Source organism: Mastigoproctus giganteus, chromosome 1 (assembly GCF_048544385.1).
Source record: "Mastigoproctus giganteus isolate SK-2022 chromosome 1, ASM4854438v1, whole genome shotgun sequence".
NCBI classification, from domain to species: Eukaryota; Metazoa; Arthropoda; class Arachnida; order Uropygi; family Thelyphonidae; genus Mastigoproctus; species Mastigoproctus giganteus.
Genome location: NC_143575.1, coordinates 243,350,370 through 243,373,420, shown reverse-complemented (window position 1 = coordinate 243,373,420; position 23,051 = coordinate 243,350,370). Strand labels below are relative to the sequence as shown.

Here is a 23,051-nt window from a genome sequence, read left to right as displayed (position 1 = left end):
TGGTATAGACAATTTATTAATATATTAAAGAACACTGAATTTAAGATTGTTTCACAACCCATGAGTAAGCTCCATGCTATCTTGAAATATAGGGCATATGTAGTTCCATGGAAGCCCACAATATTGTTTACAATATTTTTTGTGGTGGGTGCAATTTACTTATATTGGCTTGACCCAAAATTTACTTTTGGTAAGGATACAGCAGCATTTGGCATCAGTTTGAGCAGGTAGGACGGGTGCATCTGAGCTTGCGTTTCATGCAATCACTGATGGACATGCGTTTCTCTTTAATGAATCCAAGGTTCTTAATACACAGCGTGAATATTTTAAATTATTAATTGCCAAGACATTAGAAATGAGATTAAATGTTAATTCTATTAATATATGCAGACCTTATAATATTTGGGACTCATGGACACTTACGCACATGCATGATTAGCAATTCATACATTCGTTTATATAAATAATCTCGTGTCAGATGTCATTAATTTGATATAAAACGGGGGATATCATTCGCGAATCACTTTTGTACTTCTTGTGAACACGGTAACAAACCGAATAAGGTGGTCTCTTAAAAGAAGTTAAATAACGATTTTAAAGTTTAACTTGTGAATTAATTTATTTGTGTCTTAGTTTTTAGAATTTCGTGACAATTGTTTTTCAATTCTTAGGTTTAGGCCTAAATGGTTATCAAATGAACTAATGAGACTCGTGACAGAAGAAAAATGCATGCGATGCATATAAATTATCAAGCGACTCAGAAGCCTATGGCAGATATAAGCTAGTCTGTAATCAGATCACAAAGGAGGTTAGGCAGGCAAAGACAGATTACGAGAAATCTCTGGCAAAAGATGCTAAGAAAAACAGCAAGGATTTCTTTACTTATATAAACTCTAAAACGAAGGGGATGAATTTGATTGGTCCACTTGATATCGATGGTTCGACTGTTGATGATCCTGCTCAGATAGCAAACAAACTGAATGAGTATTTTGCATCTACATTCACACATGAGGAGTTATTAAGGTTTGAAAATGGCAGAAGGTTATCAAATTGTAGCAGGGTGCTTAATGATTTTGTAATAACAGAGCAAAGTGGGGGAGAAATTGTTGAAGTTAAACATAAGGCACCTGGGATGGTGGGATCTATCCAGTTATATTAAAGGAGGCGGCAAAGCAACTAAGCAAACCCTTAGCCATAATTATGAGAGCATCCTTGGACTCAGGGGAGGTCCCCACGGACTGGAGATGTGCAAATGTATACCCAATTCACAAAGGGGGATCAAAGGGTGACACAAGTAATTAGAGACCAGTTAGTTTAACTGGGTAAAATAAGTATAATGTTAGTTTCCGGGTAAATTTAAAGATGAATTGCAGGATCATCTAGACAAAACTGCAGCAATAATTCAGACACAGCATGGATTTGTTAAGGGAAAGTCTTGTCTGACAAATTTGATAGGATATTATGATGTGGTTACAAAGGAACTGGATGCAAAAAATAATTTTGATATCATATATTTGGATTTCAGGAAAGCTTTTGACACTGTTGCACATGGAAGACTATTGTACAAATTGGAGCAGTATTAAGGGTAAGTTGCTACAATAGATAAACGGATGGTTGAGTGGGAGAAGAGAGAGGGTGGTAATTAATGGCTGCTGCTCTTCGTGGACTTCTTCTTTGGTCCTTAGCTGGCGGCTGGAGGAGACGGTTGGCCACGCAACCAGTACGCTGCTGTAGGTGCCGCAGTGTTTCGGACTTGCTCTGTGATGTTCTTCCATGCGTTACGATCCATGGCATCAGTCCTGGCCTGATTAAGGTCGAGACGTCAGTTCTTCAGGTCATTTTCCACTTGCTTGGCCCACGTTTTAATAGGCGTGGTCTGTTGAATGCTCCATTGGGTGGGTTGTTGTCTCCAAAGGAGTGTGGATGGTATTCTATTCGCGCCCATTCTACATACGTGGCCAAACCATCTAAGCCTTTGCTTCTGGATTTGGTCGGCGATGGTTGGTTGCTGTTGGCATCTGGCGCGGATGGTATCATTAGTGATGTGGTTGTGAAGTGAGATTCCCAGGATCTGCTGCAGGCATCGCATTTGGAATACCTCAAGTTTGTTTGAATCTAGCTTGAGACAAATCCATGTTTCCAATCCATAAAGGAGAATGGGCAGGATCAAAGTCTGGAAGAGTCGGATTTTAGTCTTTGAGGAAATGTTGGTCCTCTTCCACAGACACCATTTGAGCGAGGCGAACGCAGTGGCCGCCTGTCCAATTCTGCTGTGGATCTCCAGGGTGGATGCAACTTTCTTCTCCTGGACCAGCGACCCAAGGTATTTAAAGTCCTGCACTTGCTCGATCTGGACACCTTCGAGATAGATGATGGCTTGCGACCCATCTGTTGTCAGGGCCTTTGTCTTATCAGCATTGATCTTGAGCCCACATGGCCAGGCAATGCGGGCAATGTCGTAGAGGATGTCGGTGGCTTCAGCGTTGTTTCCGGCAAAGATAGTACTATCGTCGGCAAACATCAAGTCAGTCACATAGTGATCCTTGCCATATTGTATACCCCGTCTGTTCCTGAATGCTTGCCTCATAATGGCGTCGACCATGATACTAAAAAGCAATGGGGAGGCCACGTCTCCTTGGCAGACTCCAGTTTGGATGGTAAATTCCTCAGATAAATTGTTCTGGATGCGCACCTGGCTAGGTAAACCATTTTATGCAGTTTGGAGGAGTGTGATGACTTTTCGAGGTATGTGTTCGACCTCTAGCAATTTCCATAAGGCGAGCCGGTGGACACAGTCGAAAGCAGACTTAAAGTCAATAAAAACAATGACGGTTCGCTGTCCACACCGGATCCTCTCCTCCATCAGTTGACGGATGGCGAAGATTTGATCACAGCATCCTCGCCCGGGTCTAAATCCTGCCTTTTCTTCTCGACTGGTTTCCTCGCGATGTTTTTGCAGCCTTGACTGAATGATCTTCATAAGGACCTTTCCGATGGTGGAAAGGAGACTAATGCCATGGTAGTTCTTACAATCTCGATTATCACCTTTCTTGTGGATTGGCACAGTAATGGCTTTCCTCCATGTTAGCGGAATTTGTTCAGTGCACCAGATGGTTTTGAGGAGTGAGTGTAGTCGACGAAGCAGTACATCTCCCCCGGCTCTGATCGCTTCTGTGGTGACTTGGTCCACTCCTGGTGCCCTGCCATTCTTTAGGGATTGTATGGCTGCTTTCACTTCTTCTACTGTAGGCTCGACATCGACCATGGAGACCTCAGAGAGATCGATCGGTGGTGCGGTTGCTGGTGGTCCCTGAGGTGGGTCGTGATTATACAATGCTTTAAAGAATTCACTCCACCGTTGCAGGCGTTCGGACGGTGATTGCACGAAGGTCCTATCAGCATTCTTGATGTTGTCACTAGTCAATTTGATCTTTCCACTCAGACATCTAAGGGTACGGTAGAGAGTGCGATACTCATGATTGGATGTTGCCTCTTCAAGATCGTCTGCCACTTGGTTCCAGTATGCTTCTCTCTCCGCTTTCATCCTCTGTCGGACTTCTCAGTTTAACTGCCGGTTCCGTTCAAAGTTGACCAATTTTGCCTGTTTCCGTTTGTCCACGAGGTCGAGGCACTCGTCTGATATCCATGGTTGTGTTCGGCATCAGGCAGGTGGGCATAGGGGCTTGGCACATTCCAGGATGGCATCAGAGATCTGCTTTTCTTCTTCATTTATATCCTCGGACACGACCAGTGTCTCAAGGCGGTTGGATAGGGCGATCTGATATGCCTGTTTGTTGGCAGCATTCATTAGTTGCCTCCAGTCCATTTTGGCTTCGTGGACTAATGTTATTAGTGGAGTCCCACAGGGTTCGGTGTTGGGTCCTCTGTTGTTTTGTATATTTATCAATGATATTGATGAAGGTATATCAGGCTTAGTGTCGAAGTTTGCAGATGATACAAAGGTTGGCAGTGTTGTTAATGACAGTGTGCTACTGCAACAGGATCTAGATAATTTGGGCAGATGGGCTAAGAAGTGCAACTGAAGTTTAACCTTGACAAATGCAAAGTATGCATATGGGTAGAAGTAACCCCAGAGAAAAGTACCAACTGTGTGGTACTACACTTAAGGTCGTAGAAAACGAAAAAGACCTGGGAGTAATTGTGCAGTCAGATATGAAGTTTTCTAAGCAATGCAGACAGACAGCTGCTAGGGCAGGTCATGGGGTTTTGTTAATGATATATAGGAATTTTGCTAGCAGGGAAAAGAATGTGATTGTCCCACTGTATAAGGCAATGGTCAGGCCATGCCTCGAGTACTGCATACGGGTCTGTAGGCCTCATTTTAGAAAGGATGTAGATTTGCTTGAGTGTGTACAGAGAAGGGCAACAAGATTGGTGGGGGGAATGAAGGGATCCTCTTACCAAGAGAGACTTAAGTTCTGCAAATTGCAGTGGCTGGAGACTAGGCACCTGCACGGTGATCTGATTGAGGTGTATAAGGCCTTGAATGGATTGAGCATGCTGAATTCTGATGGGATCCTTCCACTTGTTCTGATTATGAACCTAAGGGGGCATAAATTCAAATTAAGAAAAGACAGATGTAGAATAGATGTGCAGAAATTTGCCTTTAGCCAGCGGGTGGTTAATTGCTGGAACAACCTCGTTGCCAACTTCCATAACGACAGATGGAACAAACTTCCATCTGTCGTTATGGAAGTTGATAGGTTAAATAAATTTAAGGAGGAACTGGACAGGCATTTGGAGGGAATGGTGTGATTTTTTTTTTTTTTTTTGGCTGATTCTGCATAAGCTCATACACTTGCTGTCTTGCATCACATGCCACTACTACTAACTACTCTCATGATGGCTTGTGGTGTTGGTTGGTTTTTGGAGGTTTGTGGCTGCCGTCTTTCCATGATTCTTTCCGAATCCCTTGATGCGATATGAGAGTTGAAGGCATGCTTATCTTAATTAATAATTATTTTAACTTGATTCATTTATGACAATACATGGGGGGGTAAGTTCATATTATAATCATTCACGATTGAGTGTTGAGAGATTAACAATCCTACTTAAAGGTTTGAGGTTTTTCATGTATAATTTAAGTTGTCAATGTAGACCCATAATCCAGTGAATTTCTGATGGAGATATGCCTTCTGCTATAAAAATTTGAAGGACATTATATTGCACTAACTTGCACATAGCTATCATTGTGAATGGCATATTATCACTCTGCTGTGCATGACTCCCCTCACACACGACAACCAGTATGCCCTACTGTCCAGCAGAAGCATTAAAACCAATGCCTAAATTTACATTTATAACAATACATAATTTAAATCAGATAACTGAAACCTCATTTTCATTTGAATCATCATAGATTTAAGCATATGGTATACATAACTCTGTATTTATACACTGACTTATTAGCTACAGTATTCCCACATAAATTGTTTTTCAAAATCGAATCTTTGTAAATGTTGCTTTTTCATAAATTATGAAAAAGAAAATATTGGAGAAAACTACTTCCAACATGAAAATAAAGGACCTATTTGAAGCTATCTTTCTTGCAACTAATGTCATCAATGAAGATGAACAGCCTGTTTGGTCTATTTACACCCATCTGTGCTTTCCATGCTGTTTGGACCATCTACTCCTTTGGTTTGCTTAAATGATTTTTTTGATATAAATGGTGAAATTCTTTTCATATCAAAGTATCTCTCTTAAGCTCTGTACTTGTTCTTCAAATTGAACTTTTTTTTTTAATCGTATGATGTGAGCAATACATGAAGGAACCAGTTTTTTTCCTGCTTCCTTCGTGTATCGTGTCCATGAGATCCAATCGGATAGTATGGCACCATTTTAATATCCAAGCCCGAGGCGAGATTCGAACGTGCGACCTTTGGGTTGCCAAGCAGGCACTTTACTCAACCGGCTAGCCTGGTCGGCAACTGAACACTGTGATCAAAGAAATTATTTCTGTTGGGATGCACTTTTGTCAGCTGTGCTGTTTTTCTCTTTGATTCCCACTCTACATGATTTAAAATTCCCATTATAACAAATTATAACATATTTATTATTGAAGTAAATATCAGTACTCATAATAACAACATCAGCAAATCCTTACTAATTTTTGCTAACTTCTTTCAAATGTTTGGATTGACTTATCACTTAATATCAAAATTACAACCTTTTCTGAATTGTTCCCCAATAAATCAAAATCAAATATTTCAATGTTCAATGGTAGATTTTCCTACTGATCTTGAAGTAATGCTGGATACCACAATTCTTTAAGTTTCTAGCTACTTAGGAGACATGCTATTCAATAAAGACATTACTTTTTCCATAATTATGGTATCCAAGGGAGATAAAGTTTGCTGATGCTCCCCACTGCATTCCAATGCAAACTGCCTCCTTTCCATTGAATTTTTGATCCTTAAACATCCCAATATAAAATGTGGTTTTCCTTTTTCTTAGTCTATATCTTAAATGTATTCCAGTCTAAATAAACACTCTCTCTCTCTCTCTCTCTCTCTCTCTCTCTCTCTCTCTCTCTCTCTCTCTCTCTCTCTCTATTATGGATCTTGAAGTTCTCCATCCATATCGCTAATTATAATAATAATCTATTTAAGATAAGTTTGGGTGGCACTTTCACAAGAAAATCCTTTTATTTTTTTATAAGTCAATAAAATAATTTCATTGGACAGGTTTTGCTCCTTCCCTCTCAATCAGGCTAATAAATTGCATTGGAACTACAGTTCTGTAATTACTTGTGTAAACCTCTGATCCTCCTTTGTGAATTGGGTCACATTTGCACATTTCCAGACAATGGGGACCTCCCCTGAGTCCAAGGAAGCTCTCGTAATTATGACTAAATGTTTGCTTACTTCCTTTGCTGCCTCCTTTAATATAACTGGATAGATCCTATCTGCCCCAGGTGCTTTTCTTATGTTTCTTTTCAACAATTTCTACTCCACTTTACTCTCAGTTATTACAAAATCATTTAGCTCACTGCCAGAATTTAAATACACCTCTGGCATTCCCCTCCCCGAATAATTTCTCATGTGTAAATGTTGATGCAAAATGCTCATTCAGTTTGTTAGCTACCCGAACAGGATCATCAACAGCTGAACCGTCGATATCAAGTGGATCAATCTGATTCATTCCCTTCCTTCCAGAGTTTACATAAGTAAAGAACTCTGTTGTTTTTCTTTGCATCCTTTGCCAAAGATTTCTTGTAATCTGCCTTTACCTGACTAACCTCCTTCGTGACTTGATTACAGACCAGCTTATATCTACATAGGCTTCCGTGTCACCTGTTAATTTATATGTATCCCACGCATTTTTCTTCTCTGCCACATGTCTCATTAGTTCATCTGACATCCATTTAGGACTAAACCTTGAACAATATTTCTTAGTTGGTATGAAAAGCCTAGTAGCTTCCAAGATTAGTTCTTTTAATTCTTCTCATTTAGAATTTGCTGTTGGTACCATCATCAGTGGTCCCACTGTATAGAATTTTAAAACAGTCTCTAACCACCATAGTCACCTTTACAAAAGCAAAAACCCTTCCCTTTACCCCTGATGGTAGTTACCTCTGAGTAAATCTCACATCAGCCCACTGTGATCACTGGCACCCAGTGGTTCCTTTATCTGCAGATTCTTAATGCATGAAGAATCACTACTGCAATCAGATCAAGAGTATTACTCCCTGTTTGGCTCCCCCGAACATAGAGCTTAATATCATCAAGCCTAAGCCTTATCATCAGGGCTTAAACACAACTGGATATGGATATAAAATATCCATATCCAATTATGGTAGGTTATTATTCAAGTCCTGTTTACAACCTGTCTCAGAAGAGACCAGTCACCTCTACAACTAAGTTACTTGTTATAACATAAGCTTGAATAGCATAAATTTCCTCCTTAACTTGCATTTAAACTTAATGCAAGATAGTATTAATAAATGACAACCCAAAATGTTTTTCTAAGATTTTAAAAGTGTATGTTATTAGTTAAAAGTTTTAGAAATGTAGAAACCGACATTAACTCACTATGCATACATTCTTAGTTTCACCTTTTTTTTTTCTCTTTGTATTAACTTGTCTTAAGAATGGAATCCCAAGAATATCTGAAATGCTGACATCAACTGCAATTTTATTTAATTTACTGAATATACCTCTGTGAATCAAATTCTCTTTTCCGCCTCTGGGTATCAATCACTAAACCATTTAATCTGCAAATATATGCTGAGTCTATATTTAACTTTTGAAATTTAACCATCCGATTTTTTTTAAGAAAAATTCTTTTCTTATTCCCAGGAACTTCCTCTAGAAGCTGGATTACTGATGTAAAACAAGAACAGTTTCTTGCTTGTTTATGGAAATTAGTATTAGTAATGGCAAATGATGCAAAAAGCAAGCTTATAGAACATCAGAATTGAAAGCATTAAATTATTCAGTCTCCAAAAGAAGCTAAAAAAATGCAGAAGGTTCAAATTTCAGTAAACACTTTTTCTCTGTATCACATGCTTTTTCACTTCAGGAAACAAAATTAAAATACCTGTTTTCACATGCGTACTAGATGAGTGCACATATAAGACTGCATTTTGCTGCACAGCTTCTGACATTTCTTGCACTAGTGCTTACATGTTAATTGTGAGAATATAATTAAATAATGGCATCACAGAAAAGTGCTAAAGCCTTTAAAAAAAATATTGCCTTATTTTTGATCATGTTTTGCTCCACTATGAATGCAGGAAAAAATACTGTATTGTTACCAAAACAGAGTTCAGCTTGAAGGGACCTTAGTGGCACTAGGGCTGTTATAATTGTGTAAGAAAAATGAATGAAATAAATAAAATCATCATTAAAAAAAAATTCAAGTGCAATTTTATTTATAAAAACTTTTACAAATATATCTCATATGAAACATAAGTTAAAAATGGATACCTCTTTCACAGCAATTGAAGATGATGTCAAATGCAAGTGAAAAGCAGAATTTGATTTTGGAAATCTATCAAGAGAACCTGCACGTTCATGGGCACTCATCTGGCTTTTGAGTACAATTTCCGCTTTCAGTAATTGCTGGCTGACGAGTTTGGTGCTAAAACCACGAATACCATAGGCCACCTAATTTTATATGCATATTATGTTTCATTTATTTATTATATTTTTCATAAATTAAATTACAAAATTCTGAATTTCAAATCACAATTACCTGAAACAAAATTCAAATACCTTATGGCAGAGGATGTGAACTGTTAAAGTAAAGCAAAAATACCCATCTTTATTAATTGTAATTTTTTTTAAGCTTTAACTAAAACATAAGTAATGTTACTAAAACTTGACAGTTTTAGTAATTAAAATTAGGTTAAAGAGGCCATAGTAGAGAAGTGTATCATTAATAGATTACAGTGTGATACTGGCTGAAACTGCTAAAGAATATACAAATAAGAACACATAAGAACAACCAGCATACTTTAATATACAGAAACCCCTAGGCATTAGGAATCCTAAGTATTGCCTACAATGGCTGCAAGAAAACCTACAAAATTATACAATCACATGGTTAGATGTGAAATGGTCACTACAGTGAAATGCAAATTACACACATTAAAAAAAAAAAACTGAGAGCATGCACTCACTTTTTCAGAGACTCAAGTTCATCCAAAAGTATGCTAATTTCTGGTTTAAAGTTACATCTAGCAAACAAATACACCAAAATGCAAGTAGAGCAAGAGATTGTGCAGCATATATGTCACATCAAGTACAAGCAATAAGATCAGGACTCAAGTGAATCACCAATGACAATCTTCTCCCTTCTTCCCCATTACCAAAAATGATAACGGGGAGGAAGGGGGAAATCCCTCCTCTTCATTTTTGACAGTAATTACATCATTAAGCAGATCCCACAGCAATACATCAAGGTCAATGCCACTTATTGTTTCCTTTAGCTGAAGATTCCTAATGCACGAAGTGACACTGCTGATAATCAGATCAAGTGAAATGCATATTTGAGAGGCAACAAGATCAAGTGATCTTGTTGCCTCTCAAATATGGTAATGCAAAAAACAGTCATCCAACACACCCAATAAATGTTTCGCTACTGCAAATTTTGCCTCTATAACATGGTGGTGTAGACAGCATGTCATCTAATAAATCACGACGGGTGCTAAGGGTGTGCAAGTGAGGCACTTGCCACATTCACCATGTAAAATAGGTGCTGTTAGATGCGCTACTGGATATATATGTGTGTGTTAAGATACAATATGAATTAGGCACTTAAGGTTTTGCCTCACGTGCCAGCCCTGTAAGAAATCCAGAAAAGTCTTTCTACTCTGTATATGTCCAACCTATAAGTTCCAGTCAATATCTGGAGTTAAAATCCCCATTAAAAGAGATTCTGATTTTTTTATTAGACAACTATTTATCTGTATAGTAGTAGAAGTAGCAAATGAAGCAAGAAAGCAAGCTTATACACTGAGTGATCACTGAATTATGACCACCCTTATGAAAACCAAATGCAACCCTTGACCACGTGAGGTACGGGGTATGCAGTTAGTCGACTTCCGTAGCATAGATAAGGTGTCAGTGGTTCAGTAGGTAGTAAAATTCCGAGCATGATGGATAAAAGGAAGGATTTATCGGACTTTGATAAAGGACAGATTGTGGGAGCTTGACGAGCTGGTGCCTCGATTTCCCAAACAGCTGAACTGGTGGGGTGTTTGACAGTCGTCATTGTTAAAGTGTACCAGGACTGGCATCAAAATGGTCAAACAACAACGCGACAGCAAAACTGCAAAGGTCAGCAAAAGGTTGATGTTAGAGGTGAGCGTCGCGACTGAAGAGTACTGAGGTGCAGCACTGTTGAAAAGTTGATTATCCAATACAACATGGGCCAACCCAGAACAATATCGGCATGACCATGCATTGCACGCTCACACGTATGGGCTTTACCAGCAGATGACCCCTACGGCATCCTCTCCTAACCAAGGTTCATCAGCATAAAGGACTCTCCTGGTGCAAATAGCATTCAAGTTGGACATTAGAAGACGGTCGGATGAGTCACTTATTTACTCCATACCGTGGATGGTTGTGTACGGATTTGGCAAACAACATGAGGCTCTTCATCCATCATGCATAGTATCATGCAGGTCGGTGGAGGCAGTTGTATGGTGTGGGGCATGTTTCACTGGCAGGAACTTGAATCCCCTGGCGCATGTGGAACAACATATCATTGGTCTCCGCTATCCTCAACTGCTTGCTGACTGTGTACACCCCACTACGTTACACTTTTTCTCGAATGGCGATGGTGTCTTCCAAGATGACAACGTGCCGAGCCATCGGGCACTTCATGTGCAGGAATGGTTTGAGGAACACAGTTCTGACCCAGCTTATCGACTGGCCTCTGAACTCCCCCAATATCAATCCCATAGAGCACTTGTGGGACACTATGGAAAGGTATATCAGGCATCACGATACAATAATCACCCCCATACTTGCATTGCTAGCCGCACACAGCTTGGTTGGCCATACCTCCCAAATGCTTCTGACATCTTGTTGAATTGATGCCACGTCAGATAGCTGCTGTACTGAGGGCAAAAGGAGGACCTACGAAGTATTAGGTAGGTGGTTATAATTCAGTGATCACTCAGTGTATAGCATCAGCAAAAAAAAAAAAAAAATTACACACTTCTCCCATCTATACCATTCAAGAATTTGGACAGTTCCTCCTTGAATACATACAAACCATCCATTTCCACAACACACGAAAACAATCAACCATCCACTAGAGATACACTTTGGCACATCTATCCTGCAACCATAGTTCAACTTAAATTTTTAAAGTTATGCCCCCTCATGTGTGTGTAGTTTCAAAAGGAAGAATGCCGTTCACATTCAGCTTAATCAATCCATTCAAGGCTTAAACACCTCAATCAGATCACGCTAAAGATGCCCAGTCTCCAGAAGCTGCAATTTGCAGAAATTGAAGCCTTTATAGGTAAGATTCACCCTTTTGTTCCCTTCCCCAATCTGGTTGCCCCTCTCTGCTCCCATTTCAGCATATCTACATCCTTCCTAAAGTGAGGCCCCCAAGCCTGTATACAATACTCAAAATGTGGCCTAACCATGGCCTTGTACAAAGGGATAATCATCTCCTTATCCTGCTAACAAAGTTTCTGTATATCATTGACAAAACTCTATCAGCTGATCTGGCAGCATGTCTGCACCACTCAGAGAATTTCATGTCTGATGGCACAATTACCCTCAGGTCTTTTTCATTTTCCACTACCCCGAGTGTAGTACTACTCAGTTGATAAGTTACTCTTCTAACCATAAGCAGTACCTTGCATTTTTCAATGCCATTTCTCAGCCCATTAACCCAATTTTCCTAGATCTTGTTACAGTAGCTCACCCTGATTAGAAGAAGAACTCTTTACTGCATACAAAACGCACATGCCGTACACAATACCCTTCACGGCTACAAGCCAGGGGTTAACTGTCATTAATCACCCTGCCAACCTTTATATCATCTGCAAACCTTCATCAGTATCATAGATAAATATTGAAAATAATAATGGGCCCAACAGTGAACCCCGGGGGACTCCACTGATAGCATTAGTCCACAAAGAGCAGTACCTATTGATAACCACTCTGTCTTCTTCCACTTATTCATCCCTTTACTCATAGCATTAATTTGCCCTTAATGCCACATTGCTCCAGTTTATACAGCAGTCTTTTTTGTGCAACAGCATCAAAAGCTTTCCTGAAATCTAAGTATATGATATCAAAATTATTTTTTGCATCCAGTTCCTGGTCACTGCATCACAGTAACCTATCCATCCCTTAAAACCATCCCTTAACAAATTCATGTGGTTGCAGTATAATTGCACTCCTTTCCAGATGGTTCTGCGTTATTTCTTTAATTAGTGATCTATTATTTTCACTGAAGATGTTAAGCTAACAGATCTGTAATTACTGATGCCACCTACTGGATCCCCTTTCATGAATTGGGGACATTTGCAGTTACTGAACTGACCACCCATGTTGACTGGGGGTACTGCCCTGGATTCTAGATGCTTCTTAATAAAGGGCAAAACCCTTCTCCCCCTCCCCATTCCATCTTGTCTGTCCTTTCTATACACGTTGTACTGACCACATTCAAATTCTGTATCCTTTATGTTCGAGTAGCACCATGTTTCTGATGTTCCTATGATATCTGCATTTGATTACTTAATGAGTACTTCGGATTCATCATTTGTTTATTCATCTATATTCCTAGCATTAGTGAACAACGCAAGTACATATGCACGTGTGTGTGTGTGTGTGTGTGTGTGTGTGTGTGTGTGTGTGTGTGTGTGTGTGTGTGTGTGTGTGTGTGTGTGTGTGTGTGTGTGTGTTATGGAGGTTTAATGGCACATAAGCTTCTGGGGCTATAGTGCACCTATTTATAGTGAACTGTTAAAAACAAAATTCAGTTGTAATGACTTGATTTTTGTTACGGTGATCTTTCAAAATTCATGATAAAGTCCAATTTTTTTTCAGAAAAGAGAAAAATTCATTGATATTTGCTTTCTCACCAATAATATGCATTAATGTCATCAGTTCTCGCAGATTTGTCAGGCCTGTCCATGTGTGTACACAGTCCGCGTATTTGCTCATCTTGTGACTGTCCCCCAGCAGTCCTTATAGGCAGTTCTCCCAGCATATATGTTTCCAGGCTGTTGTATATTTCAATAAATTAAATGGGAAGAATCACTTTCATCTAACTTACTTACGGTTGCCATTACTCTATTAGTGTGTAGCCCCGACCACCCAAGCTAACAGCTTTCTGACCCTCCTGACAACTGCCCAGATAGCATCAGCAAATATTCTTACACCTCTTTTAATTAAATGCATCCTATACCTTTAAAACCAGTCTACTGTTAACAACCAGTAACCATGCTGAGAAAAATTCTAGCCCATGAGTCTTGCAGTCTCGTCAGGGCCAAAATTGTTTAACTTTGATTATTAGTCTCTCCTACTGTATCTATAAAAAATTGCACACTTTCAAATTTAATCCATACTCATGTTTTTTCAATGTTTCCCCGTACTTGTTAAGCAAATCCTCAGATCTCCTACTCTAGATATCATTATTACCAATGTGTACAGCAATATCAGCTTTTATGCCTTTAAAAGATGATAGCTACTCTACAATGTCAAAGTTTTGCCACTAACATTGATACCCTTGGTTCTATTCCACTTGGTCAGACAAGACTTCCCTGAGAGGAAGTCTTGTCTTGTCTGACCAATTTCATTGGATACTATGATGTGGTCACAAAGGAACTGGATGCAAAAAATAATTTTGATATCATATACTTGAATCTTAAAGCTTTTCATACTGTTGCACATGGAAGACTTCTGTACAAATTGGGGCAGTATGGCATTAAGTGCAAAATGCTGCTATGGATAAAGGGATGGTTGAGTGGGAGAAGACAGAGTGGTAATCAACGGATACTGCTCTTCATGGACTAATGTTATTAATGGAGTCACTCAGGGTTAGGTGTTGGGCCCATTTTTGTTTTCTATATTTATCAATGATATAGATGAAGGTATATCAGACTTAATGTCTAAGTTTGCAGACGATACAAAGGTTGGCAGGGTTGTTAATGACACTAATGACAGTACGCTACTGCAACAGGATCCAGAAAGGTTGAGCAGATGGGTTGAGAGGTGGCAACTGAAGTTTAACATTGACAAATGTTATTCTGGGGTTACTGCATATGGATAGCAGTAACCCCAGAATAACAAATCAGCTATGTGGTACTACTCTCATGGTGGTAGAGAATGAAAAGGACTTGGGGGTTATTGTGCAGTCAGATATGAAGTTTTCTGAGCAGTGCAGACAGTCTGCAAGAGTAGCTCATGGTGTCTTGTCAGTGATATACAATGGAATTTTTCTAGCAGGGATAAGGAAGTGATTATCCCCTTGTATAAGGCAATGGTCAGGCCACACCTTGAGTACTGTATACAGGTCTGGAGGCATCGTTTTAAGAAGGATGTAGAGCTGTTGGAACAAGTACAGAGAAGGGCAACAAGATTAGTGAATGGAATGAAGGGTTGCTCTTACGAAGAAAGGGCTTAAGTTTTGCAAATTACAGCATCTGCAGACTAGGCACGTGTGAGGTGATCTGATTGAGGTGTATAAGGCCTTGAATGGTTTGAACAAACTGAATGTCAATGGGATTCTTCCTCTTGCCCAGATTAACCGCCTGAGGGAACATGATTTCAAATTGAGGAAAGACAGTTGTAGAATAGATGTGCGGAAATTTGCCTTGAGCCAGCGTGTGGTTGATTGCCGGAACTTCCATCTGTCATTGTAGAAGTTGACAGCTTAAATAAATTCAAGGCAGAACTAGACAAACATTTTGAGCGAATGGATGGGTGAAATGGGAAGGGTTTTTTTTGGCCAATGCTGTATAATCTTGATTTCTTGCATCATATGCCTGTACTAAAGCTATCCTTTTTACAATTTTGTTTTGTCCCACTATACATTATTCCACAAAAAAAAAAAAAAAAAGGAAACAAGTAGCACACTGTACATGACTCTGATTCGCAAGAGAGATTTGCCATAAACAATTCTCTCCCAAGCCAAAGCATTCACACTACCTACTTTAAGCTTTTTGCTTTGATGTTCTTGTTTGAAGCATGATTTTAGTCAAAATTTAATTTAGAAATACCACATAAACCAAGAGATAAGGGCAAAATAATGTTACGCTGTTCCTAATTTATGCAACAGCAAATACAAACCATGCTATTATGTTTCTAAATAATGCTACTGACTTTCTAACCTATGTAATTAGGATCTTTGAACTATTTATTTAATATAATTTAAAACTCTGCAATAGGTACTATGATATACTACACTACAAGTTACAAGATATGATGTTCATGCCAAAATTATTAATAACAAAGGCTCTATATGAATTACTTAAATCTTTAGCTAAATTAAAAAATAAACAAATTCAAGTGATTATGACAATTAAAACTATTTATTAAACAATGTTGATTGGGCTCACTGTCTTATATTTAGTATGTTAATTATGTAAAAAAAAAGTTAATTTTCCAAAAACTTATCAGTTTTCAGGAGCTCAATTTCCATTACCACACTTTTTTATTTCAATATACTGATTGGAGGTTTTGTCCAAGTAGATGCACAAATTATAAGTTATGTTTATGCAAAATCCTGGTAATTGTCCCAAATGTGCCCAGATAAAATGGCATGCAAGCTACATCAATGAAGTGAAGAGTATGTTAAAGATTGTCTGAAAAACAATCAGGAGCACTGACAATGCTGAACTGAGTTTGTTCACAGTTTTTCCTACCAAAAGTGCATGCACTTTTGGTAGGAAAAGAACAAAGGTCTCATGGGGCTTAACACAGCAGATGTTGACAGTGACATCAGCAATGCCAATAGGGGAACCAAGCACTCCATCTGCAGCATGAAGCCCAATATCAACAGAGATGGGAATATGGAGTACCACCACTAAAAGTAGTTGCACTTTAACTTGGATTTTATTTTTAACATATACTGTTCTTTCTGTAAGTTTTTAATCATAAAAATATATTTTTTGATTGTGAATTTAACATTTTTTACTGTAAGCAGAAAAACTTACTTTATAAGATTAAATCTTATTTTCTAAGTTATCTTTGTACTCTGGTCAGTGAACAAAATAATTGTAGTGCACAATTATTTTTCTTAACTCCTAAGTACTGAATATCAGAAATAAGGATAAAAATTTTAATAACATGATTAATTAATGGAGTACAAAGTAAAGTACTACTGAAAGACAAATTTATTAACCCCCCTGTTTTAAAACTTAATAGTAAAATTAAAGAGCTACAATAATAATCTTTAAATATACCAACCTTGAAGAGTTTTTCAATAGAAACATTGTTATCTTGGCAAAACATCAAAAGGTTTTCCATTATTCCCTCATTTTCTTGATTGGGATTTTTTTCTGTGAGGAATTTAAAATTTGCTAAATATAAACTGTATGTTACATGAATTTATTAGTCACTGTTGCATAAATTTAAAGTCAAGGTAGTCACATTATCATTTAAATTATTTATCAAACATTTGCAAGTAGGGAGAAGGTGATATTATTCCATTATTCCTTTATATAGAGGATGGCAAGACTTAAAATATTGTATATAGGTTATTATATATATTGTATAAAGGAAACCGCAAACTCAAAGAAGCTCACTGTTGAAAGGTCCATTTTGCATACTAAACCTTCTAAAACTAACATTATTTGCTCCTATATGGATGATGCCACCTCTTTATACAGGAATAGGCTACCTCATGATTTATGTAACACGGAGTACTATTAATGGAAAAGAAACAATACTTTTTCTAAAATAATGAAATTTATGTTATCAGTATAACATAAATAAGCCTCAATTTAGGAAAAAGTTTATGATATAAATTATGATAAATCTTTCAGAACTTTCTAGTCTGGAATATATTTTTTTTTATGAAAACCCCAAGCACGAGAGGTATTAGAACCTATAGTACTGTGCATGGGCTGGAGGTTAGCAAGATGAAACAAGATATTGGTTGAAATAAGCATATGATGCAAGAAAGCAAGCTTATACAGCATCAGCCAAAAAAAAAAAAAAAAAAAAAAACACCTTTCCCATTTCACCCATCCAGTCACTCCAAATGTTTGTCTAGTTCAGCCTTAAATTTTTTTAAGCTATCAACTTCCACAACAACAGATGGAAGTCTGTTCCAGCAATCAACTACCCGCTGGAATAGACAATCAACTAAAGATAAACTTCCACACATCTATTATACAGCTGTCTTTCCTCAATTTGAATCAATGCCACCTTGGGTTCTTAATCTGAGCAATCAGAAGTATTCCATCAGCATTGAGCCTGCTCAAACCATTCAAGGCCTTATACACCTCAATCAGATCACCTCGCAGGTGCCTAGTCTCCAGATTCTGCAACTTGCAGAACTTAAAGCCTTTCTTCATAAGCACACCCCTTTGTTCCTCTCATCAATCTTGTTGCCCTTCTCTGTACTCATTCTAGCAACTCTGCATCCTTCCAAAAATGAGGCCTCCAGACCTGTACTCAAGGTAACTGCCTGATCATTGTCTTGAACTCAAACTTCTGTAATTGTAATTTTCAGGAAATATGTATAAAGGAAGGTTGTTCCAAAAAAATGGAAGTTGAATGAATAAATGGAGAAGAAAAGTTGGTTCTGCGAATTTGAAGTTGGGACAGTAAAAGGACGGTGACAGGCTAAGGCATGTGTTCGGACTGCTTTGGAACAGAGAGTGGGAATTATAGAAGCCAATTCAGAACAACAGTGCTTATGGAAATATCTACAGAAAAGACATGCAGCAGAAACAGAACGTCTATGAGAGAGAGAGAGAGAGAGAGAGAGAGAGAGAGAGAGAGAGAGAGAGAGAGAGAGAGAGAGACTCTGTTAGAGATGAATCTTTAATTAATCTGACTACCGTGTTTTGAATGGAATCTAGAAACTTGAGAGGTTTTGGGGGCACTGCCCCAGATGTGGGAACAATATTCCATGGTAGGGTGGATTAGCGATTCGTATAGAGTGCACAGTTAGAAATGTCAAGAGCAGATGATTGAGTTCCACCAAACTTTTCCACTGAATTTGTCTATAGAGGGTAACAACCCAGAATATCATCAGTGGATCGATACTGACAGAACCCATAGTAGCAATTGTTAATCAGATGGAACTTTGAGATAGCTGAAGAGTTGGTGGTTAATTGATTTCTCCATTACGTTAGAAAGAGTAGAAGTAAGAATAGTAATGCTGAGAGCAAAAGAGAAAAATCCAGTTTTTTAGATGCGGAGGAAGCAATATTTCTAAGGTGCTTATGCCAAGAGAGATTAGAAGTAACGGTAATCCCCAATAGAGATATATGACCTTGACTAGAAATCAGAGGGTCATCGAAGATAAGCATAGGAGCAGAAGAATCCTTTTTGTGAGATATAAGACAGGACTGAGTTTCAGAAGGATTGAAATCAACTAAGTTATCTTTGCCCCACTGGAGAATAACTTGGAGATCAGCATTTAAGGAATTGGTAGTGGATATTCGAGAAGTTGAAGCTTTTTGAGCAGGGAAAGGTTTCTCAAACTGGAAGGTGGAATGCAATTTGCTATCATCACCAAAACTATGGATTGGATTTCCGGTCAATGGAAGAAGGTCTTTTATATACACGAGGCAAAGAGTGAGAGAAAGAACTGAACCTTGGGGAAACCCAGCATTAGTGAAGTTAGAAGACAGTGAGCCATCTACTATCACCCGCAATAGGCACGTGTTCGTGCCTATTGCAGGTGAGCAGTTAGAGAGAAAACTGGATACCCAATTACAAAAAAACAGTTGGCAACCCATAAGATGGAAGCTTATTCAGAAGACCTTTATGCCAAACACAATCAAAAGCCATTGAAATGTCAAGAGCAGATGATTGAGTTCCACCAAACTTTTCCACTGAATTTGTCTATAGAGGGTAACAACCCAGAATATCATCAGTGGATCGATACTGACAGAACCCATACTAGCAATTGTTAATCAGATGGAACTTTGAGATAGCTGAAGAGTTGGTGGTTAATTGATTTCTCCATTACGTTAGAAAGAGTAGAAGTAATTGCAATGGGACAATAATTTGATGGAAGAGATTTGTTATCCTTTTTTTTTTTTAGGAACTGGCTGGATATGAGCAAATTTCCAAGCAGAAGGAAAAACACCTTTGGAATAGGAAAGTGAAAAAAGGTGGCAAAGAACAGGAGTAAGTTCAGGAACACAGGCTTTGAGAACAAGTGGAGAAATACTATCAAGACCTGAAGCTTTCTTAGCATCAAGATTTGTCAAAATCCTTCTGGCATCCTTTTTATGGAAGACCACAGGAGGCACTGAATGGGGTGTACTGGGAATGGTGGGTGGTAATTTACCAAGGTCATCAATACACGAGTTGGAAGAAAAATAGAATGCTAGCAAGTTGGCTTTATCATTGGCTGAGGTGGCAATAGAACTATCTGGTTTACACAGATGTGGGCATAAGTTGTGGCCAATAGGAAAGTGAAAAAAGGTGGCAAAGAACAGGAGTAAGTTCAGGAACACAGGTTTTGAGAACAAGTGGAGAAATACTATCAGGACCTGAAGCTTTCTTAGCATCAAGATTTGTCAAAATCCTTCTGGCATCCTTTTTATGGAAGACCACAGGAGGCACTGAATGGGGTGTACTGGGAATGGTGGGTGGTAATTTTCCAAGGTCATCAATACACGAGTTGGAAGAAAAATAGAATGCTAGCAAGTTGGCTTTATCATTGGCTGAGGTGGCAATAGAACTATCTGGTTTACACAGATGTGGGCATAAGTTGTGGCCAATAGGAAAGTGAAAAAAGGTGGCAAAGAACAGGAGTAAGTTCAGGAACACAGGTTTTGAGAACAAGTGGAGAAATACTATCAAGACCTGAAGCTTTCTTAGCATCAAGATTTGTCAAAATCCTTCTGGCATCCTTTTTATGGAAGACCACAGGAGGCATTGAATGGGGTGTACTGGGAATGGTGGGTGGTAATTTACCAAGGTCATCAATACACGAGTTGGAAGAAAAATAGAATGCTAGCAAGTTGGCTTTATCATTGGCTGAGGTGGCAATAGAACTATCTGGTTTACACAGATGTGGGCATAAGTTGTGGCCAATAGCTTTGGCAAGAGACCAGAATGTAGGCTTCCATTTGGACAAGAAGCAAATTTTCTACTCTTAGCCTGTTCAAAGTCTAGTTTGGACTGGTTAATAATTGCTTTACAATTGTTGTGAGCTTTGGTATAGGCAGAAAATGAATTGGAGATTTGAAAATAAGCCAATTTCGATATGCAACATTCTCCTCTTGAACGGCCTTAGCACATTTATTGGAAAATCAAAGTTTAGATAAAGGGTGAGTTTTTAAGGGAGTGTGGAATAAAGGATTCCATCCCTACAAGAATAATTTCACTGACACTATCAGAGCAAACGTTGACATCAAAAGATTTGAAACAGTAATCCGACCAAGGAAAGGAAGAAAAGAAATCTCAAAGATCACATCCCATTTTGCATTCTTGTAATGCCGAACAACATGAGGTTGAGAATGGCCATGAGACAATGGCTCCATTGGAGAAGAGGCCATCACCAAGTTGTGGTCTGAGATGCCTAGAGGACCACTCACCTCTCATGTTTGGGGTTCACATAAAAAAAAAAAAAAAACCTCAACATTGTGCTTAGCAGGGTTGTTTGTGAGAAAAAGATCAAGTGTGTTGGCTGTGTGGTTAGGATTGTCTGGTATTCTGGAATGTAAATGAACAATCTGTGTGAGGCCATTAGTAATTGCAAAAGCCTCAGCAACTCGACCAGCTGAGTCCGTGTGACGGAAGCCAGCTGGAGTTGTGAACATTAAAATCACCTAGGAAAATTACCTCACTATTAGGAAAGTTGTACCAGAGAAAGTCAAGTTTCAAAGAGAGGAAATCAAAGAGTACCGAGTGATTAGTACAGTTTGGAGAACGATAGAGGCAACAGATGAATTTGACAGAATGTGGTAGAGATTTTAAGCCAGAAATGGTCTAAAAGAGGAGATTCCAAATTATAAAGTCTCTGACAGAGAATATCCAAATGGACATATGCACAAGTACCAACTTTGAAGCAAAAGGAATATAGCAGACAACTGAGGAGCAGTGGTTGAATCAACCAATAACTGAGATATTGTCAGAAACAGTACATGAGGTTTGGCTGACTGGAAGTGGAAATGGACAGCATTGAGATTAGAATCGAGGCCACGTATATTTGCAAAGTGAATGAGGAAGTGTCTGGGAGGTTTAGATCTTTTCACAGATAAGTTTGTGCTATTAGTTTGACAATTCATGGTGTATTCAGTAGTGAGAAAAGATGGGGGGATACGCTGTATGAAGTAATGAAATTTTTGAATATGGCTTACACATGGTAAGAATAAACCCAGCTTCTTGACATAACATGGCCTCGATGATGCCTCCTGCATACACACTACTTGGACTCCCTCCAGTAACTGACTGGCAGAGTAGAGGTAGCGAGATTATACACTAGCTGATGCGGAAGCCTCCAGAGAGTTACCAATAGGTTCGGTCCGGTGTAGCAACTAGCGGCCGGCTTGTGAACACCATTTTAGAGCTGTACCCTTGAAATGTAAGGAAGACTGGATCTCGCCATGATATCAATCATAACCTCAAAGACATCAATCATACTGCATGATGGAAGAGATGGGGAGGGTTTACCAGAGCTTTTCTCTGCAGATTAAACATGGATTTCACCACTTCAAGCTCCCAATAAACAAAGCAATGGTAGTGCAATGGTTGATGAGGGTCATCTACCACCTTTTACTGCCTGGTAACACAGCGGGGTGGCATTCTTCTATGTGGTGTGGGTGCCACACCTCGACCCTGCTTACCTGGGTTATCACCCATAGTGTGCTAGGTGCTGTATTTCAATACTTGTACATGGGAGTTATACCCAGGGTTACTAATAGTCCCAATAGGTTCCGTCCCACCATCATGAAGGTGCAAGAAGAGAATTTGGATGTCACAGACCAACTGGACTTCAGCGAAATTAGGTCCACTTGGTTGAATGTCACCTGAATATCAGTTCCCAGGTAGCATGCATAGATTGGCATATGAGAGAATGTCTGTGACATCTTCAAGGACCAAAAACTACAATTGGTGTGGTCATTTATATGCTTAAGAGGATAAGATTTCTTTTTTCCCTTATGTTTAGCCTAGCAGTGGCACCCTGTGTTGTAACAAAGCTAGTGGTGGAGAAACTGACAAATTTCTTTTTAATTTATGGAAAAAAAAACATTTTAATTCTGCTTGGAGTATTAATATTTCATCTTTTCTTAATGGATTTCAACACTTAATATATGTAATTTTAGTTTTAAATAAAAAAATAAATTTTACAAATACTGTATTTTTTATGCTTTACATTTTTAAAAGAAAACAAAAATATTCATTTGGTTGAAAATT

General features: G+C 38.6%; 1 protein-coding gene across 5 annotated transcripts in view; it reads right to left on the bottom strand.

Moving 5' to 3' along the window:
* sky (GTPase-activating protein skywalker) overlaps window positions 1-23,051 on the bottom strand; it is a 162,298-nt gene that overhangs the window by 68,820 nt on the left and 70,427 nt on the right. For 4 of the 5 annotated variants that reach the window (XM_090376626.1, XM_090376653.1, XM_090376643.1 and 1 more), the window contains exons 7-8: window positions 16,911-17,002; window positions 8,952-9,131 (exon numbers count right to left, since the gene is read on the bottom strand). In XM_090376626.1, the coding sequence (XP_090232752.1) occupies window positions 8,952-9,131; window positions 16,911-17,002 (272 nt within the window). The remainder of the gene's footprint in view (window positions 1-8,951; window positions 9,132-16,910; window positions 17,003-23,051) is intronic. The other variant, XM_090376662.1, reaches the window with a different exon arrangement.